The following is a 3,702-nucleotide window of genomic DNA, read 5'->3' as shown; positions in this document are numbered from 1 at the left end:
AAAAAAAAAAAAAAAAAAAAAAGAGTAATTTGTCCAAGGTCAAACAGCTAGTAAATGCCAAAGAATGGAGACAGGTATTACTTTCATCTTATAGGTAAAGAAACTAAAGTTCAGAGTTGGCATCCAATTCATCTAGAGTGGCTCAGCAAATTGGCGCTAAAGTATTTGCACCCTAACACATATAACTCCAATTCCTCAAGTAACACTTCTCTTGTTAGAAATGATATGTAAATCAATAATCCCAGTGTTTGGTTTTATGAAGGAAATTTCAAAACCATTGCCCAGGATTTTTTTTCAAGGTCCAGTATGAAGCACTGGAGTCAAAACAGGTTTTCAAGTCAGAGAGACCTGGGTTCAAATCACACCTTTGACAATTACTGGCTATGACCATGGGTAACTCTTTAACTGTCTAAGCCTCAATTTTCCCAAAGGTAAAATATCTGGTTGTAAGAATTAGAGATGATAGAAACCATTCTAGCTACTATGTTTTAGTAGAAATAAATGATCTTCACACTCCTACTTCCTTTCTTTGCTCAATTGAAACGATGTCCAAAGCTTTCTATTACTGGCCCTGTTGTGTAGAAATCATGTGTTTTAGTTATCCCCTTATGGATTTATTTAAGGGATGAGATCAACTCATTTCAGTTTGTCCCTTTTCCAACTGAAACAAAAGAGTCCATAGTATTCCCTGATTTAGCTATCTTAAGTGGCATGTAATGACTATACACACAGGCTCTAAAACTAGACTATCCATGTTCAGATCCTAGTCTGACCCTTTACTGGCTTGGGCAAGTTTCTTAATTGCTCTGCATCTCAGTTCTCAGTTGCTTATTTGCAAAATGTAAGTGATAATAATTAAATAGGTATGCAAATTAAATGAGTTAATATATGTAAGGAACTTACTATTATGCCCACTCCCACATTTCTAACACTAGCAATAAAGTAAAACTATCCTATTCCTTTTGTATATTTCTACCACTGAGACTATTCAAATTCATTATTTCTCTAGTGGAAACTATGTTGGTACCATTCTACCTCGTTACATTTGCAAATAAATTGTTCTTTATTTACCTATTTTTGGGGTGCAAACTCTGCCCAAACTGTTGATCCTTAGGCTGAATCTCTCCCATTGAAATGATGCTTGAACCATCACACTGTCATTTGTCTCAGGTTCTACCTTCTGTAGTTGACTCCCCTCAGGTTGTCCTACCAATTGCTCACATTTTTAAATCCTGGCTTAGAACCCCTATTTCCACCTGAAGATGTTTTTTCTGTATTACAACTCCTTGTACCTCAGCAGTTTCCAGGGAGTACAGAGGGATACACACAGATTGCAGGAAAAGAAACAAAAGAGGCAGAGAGAGGCTGAACATGGCAGAAACAGGAAAATAGACATTGTCAGAATGAAGTAAAAATAGAAAGACAAAGAGTCAAACCTTGATCCCAGGCTGGGGAACACACACGCATGCACACGCACACGCATACACACACACACACACACACATACAGAGAGAGAGAGAGAGAGAGAGAGAGAGAGAGAGAGAGAGAGAGAAGGCAGGGATGAGATACAGGCAATCAACCCATAAACAGAGGTTTGGAATAGTTCTAAATGAAGGCGCACATCCTCCTTCCTCTCTACAACACTCTTTTCCAACCCACAGTAGGCATGGATGGCAAATTCCACACTGGAGATGGAGCTGGGGAAGGGTTATGATGTCCTACCTCTAACCCTTGGCTTTGCTCAGGTGCCATCTGTCCCCTCGAGGAGTTGTGTGATGTGTCCCACCAGTATGGGGCCCTGACCTTCGTGGATGAGGTCCATGCTGTAGGACTGTACGGGTCCCGGGGCGCTGGGATTGGGGAGCGTGATGGAATTATGCATAAGATTGACATCATCTCTGGAACTCTTGGTAAGTGAATGTTTTGGCCTTCTTATATACCCTCCAGAGATGAGGCCCCTACAAAATTCTCTTCTCCCTCCTCCCCAAAGCTATAGGGGTTGTTTGGACAGAATTCACAGCCCCAGGCCGCTGCCCTCCTGGACTTCCTCTCTCCACTCGCATCCCACTGCAGAGTTGATAAGAAAGTCTAGGAGAGTTTTTTGAAAAGACCTTGAACTATGCCAAATAGTTAGATTCAACTTGAGTATGTGAAGAGCTGTGTTTCTAAACCCCTCCCCCACCCTAGCCCCAAGCTTCATCTTAGCTCCACTCCTGACCCTATCCAGCTAAAGGTCCCCACCCAGCTCCTACCTATCTAGTCATTGCATATGGTGAGACTTGAAAGTCCTATCTCAAAGCAGCAGAATTATCAGCTCTGACTGCCTTGTCATGGACAGATGAGCAGAGGCCTGGGAAGAGAGCCTGGAGCCCCAACTTCGGTGCACCCCCTTGGGTTATCTGGCACATGATCCTGTTCCGCTGGGACTGATTACGGGATCTGTGTATATCTTCTTACTTTCTGTCTCCAGGCAAGGCCTTTGGCTGTGTGGGTGGCTACATCGCCAGCACCCGTGACTTGGTGGACACGGTGCGCTCCTATGCTGCAGGCTTCATCTTTACCACTTCTCTGCCCCCCATGGTGCTCTCTGGAGCTCTAGAATCTGTGCGGCTGCTTAAGGGAGAGGAGGGCCAAGCCCTGAGGCGAGCCCACCAGCGCAATGTCAAGCACATGCGCCAGCTACTCATGGACAGGGGCCTTCCTGTCATCCCCTGCCCCAGCCACATCATCCCCATCCAGGTGAGAGCCCCACCCTGCCCATTGCCCTCTCCACCTATTTCTTCTGGGAGCCTCCCCACTCCCAACAAACCTGTTTCTGTCTTCAATTACTTGCTTTCCTGCTAACCATTCCCCTTATTGCCAGCTTTGTTTCCCTTTTTGAAAAATTATCAGCCATTTTGGATCAACTAGTCTTTTCCTTGCATCAGCCATTACCTCATACTTATTAGATTATCCTAACCCTAACAATAGCGAGTGTTCACAGCCTATAATTCAGAGTTTTTCAAACTGAATCAAGACAATTAATGGGTCACAAAATCAGCTTAGTGGGTTATCATTAGCATTAAAAAAAGAAAAGAAATAGAATAGAAAATGTTGGAGTACATCACACATACTAAGGCTATCAATTTGTGAAAAATTTGTATTCGTTTTGTGTATGTGCATACATACATGTATGTGTATGTGTGCGTTTATGATCATGGTGTAAAATGTACTTCTTATTGAGAATTGAGGGCAGAAAAATAAAATCAAAAGCCATAGTATTACCTGCTACTTTGGATCCTCAATATGAGCGCTTACTGCCTTTAAAAATGAACTGCTACTTCTTTCTTAACTGACATGTATTTGTGTGAGTCAGTAAGCCAGGGCAGGGAAAGGACACTTATTTGTGATAATTTGGTGGATGAGAAATAGTCGCTGCTCTTTAGACTAACCTAGTATTTCCTTTAAACACTCATTTTATGAATTAATTTAGTGACAGCACCCCATAATTGGCTTGGGGGGTTCTGGAATTGGCTTGGGGGAGGCATCTTCTCACCCAGAACCATCCTAACCTAGGATATTAGCTAAGTAAAATCAGTGTGCTTGCTCTGCAAACAGCTTCCAAATAGGGCTCCTGGTACCACCACCGCTCTATCCTTTTCAAACCAAATTGCTAGCTCTGAGTTCCTCCTTGATAGAAATTCTGGAGCTGCCACTAAGCCC

The 3,702-nt window shown here is 42.9% G+C and overlaps 1 protein-coding gene across 1 annotated transcript in view; it reads left to right on the top strand.

The window, feature by feature from the left end:
• Positions 1-3,702, top strand: part of ALAS2 (5'-aminolevulinate synthase 2) — a 26,937-nt gene that overhangs the window by 16,568 nt on the left and 6,667 nt on the right. Inside the window, 2 exon segments of the mRNA XM_017889717.1 lie at positions 1,746-1,910; positions 2,471-2,811. Coding sequence (XP_017745206.1) covers positions 1,746-1,910; positions 2,471-2,811 — 506 coding nt within the window.

The sequence above is a fragment of the Rhinopithecus bieti genome, unplaced genomic scaffold (assembly GCF_001698545.2).
Source record: "Rhinopithecus bieti isolate Rb0 unplaced genomic scaffold, ASM169854v2 scaffold_19905, whole genome shotgun sequence".
Taxonomy (NCBI): domain Eukaryota; kingdom Metazoa; phylum Chordata; class Mammalia; order Primates; family Cercopithecidae; genus Rhinopithecus; species Rhinopithecus bieti.
Note: the sequence above shows the minus strand (reverse complement) of the source record. Positions and strands in the feature narration are given on the sequence as shown.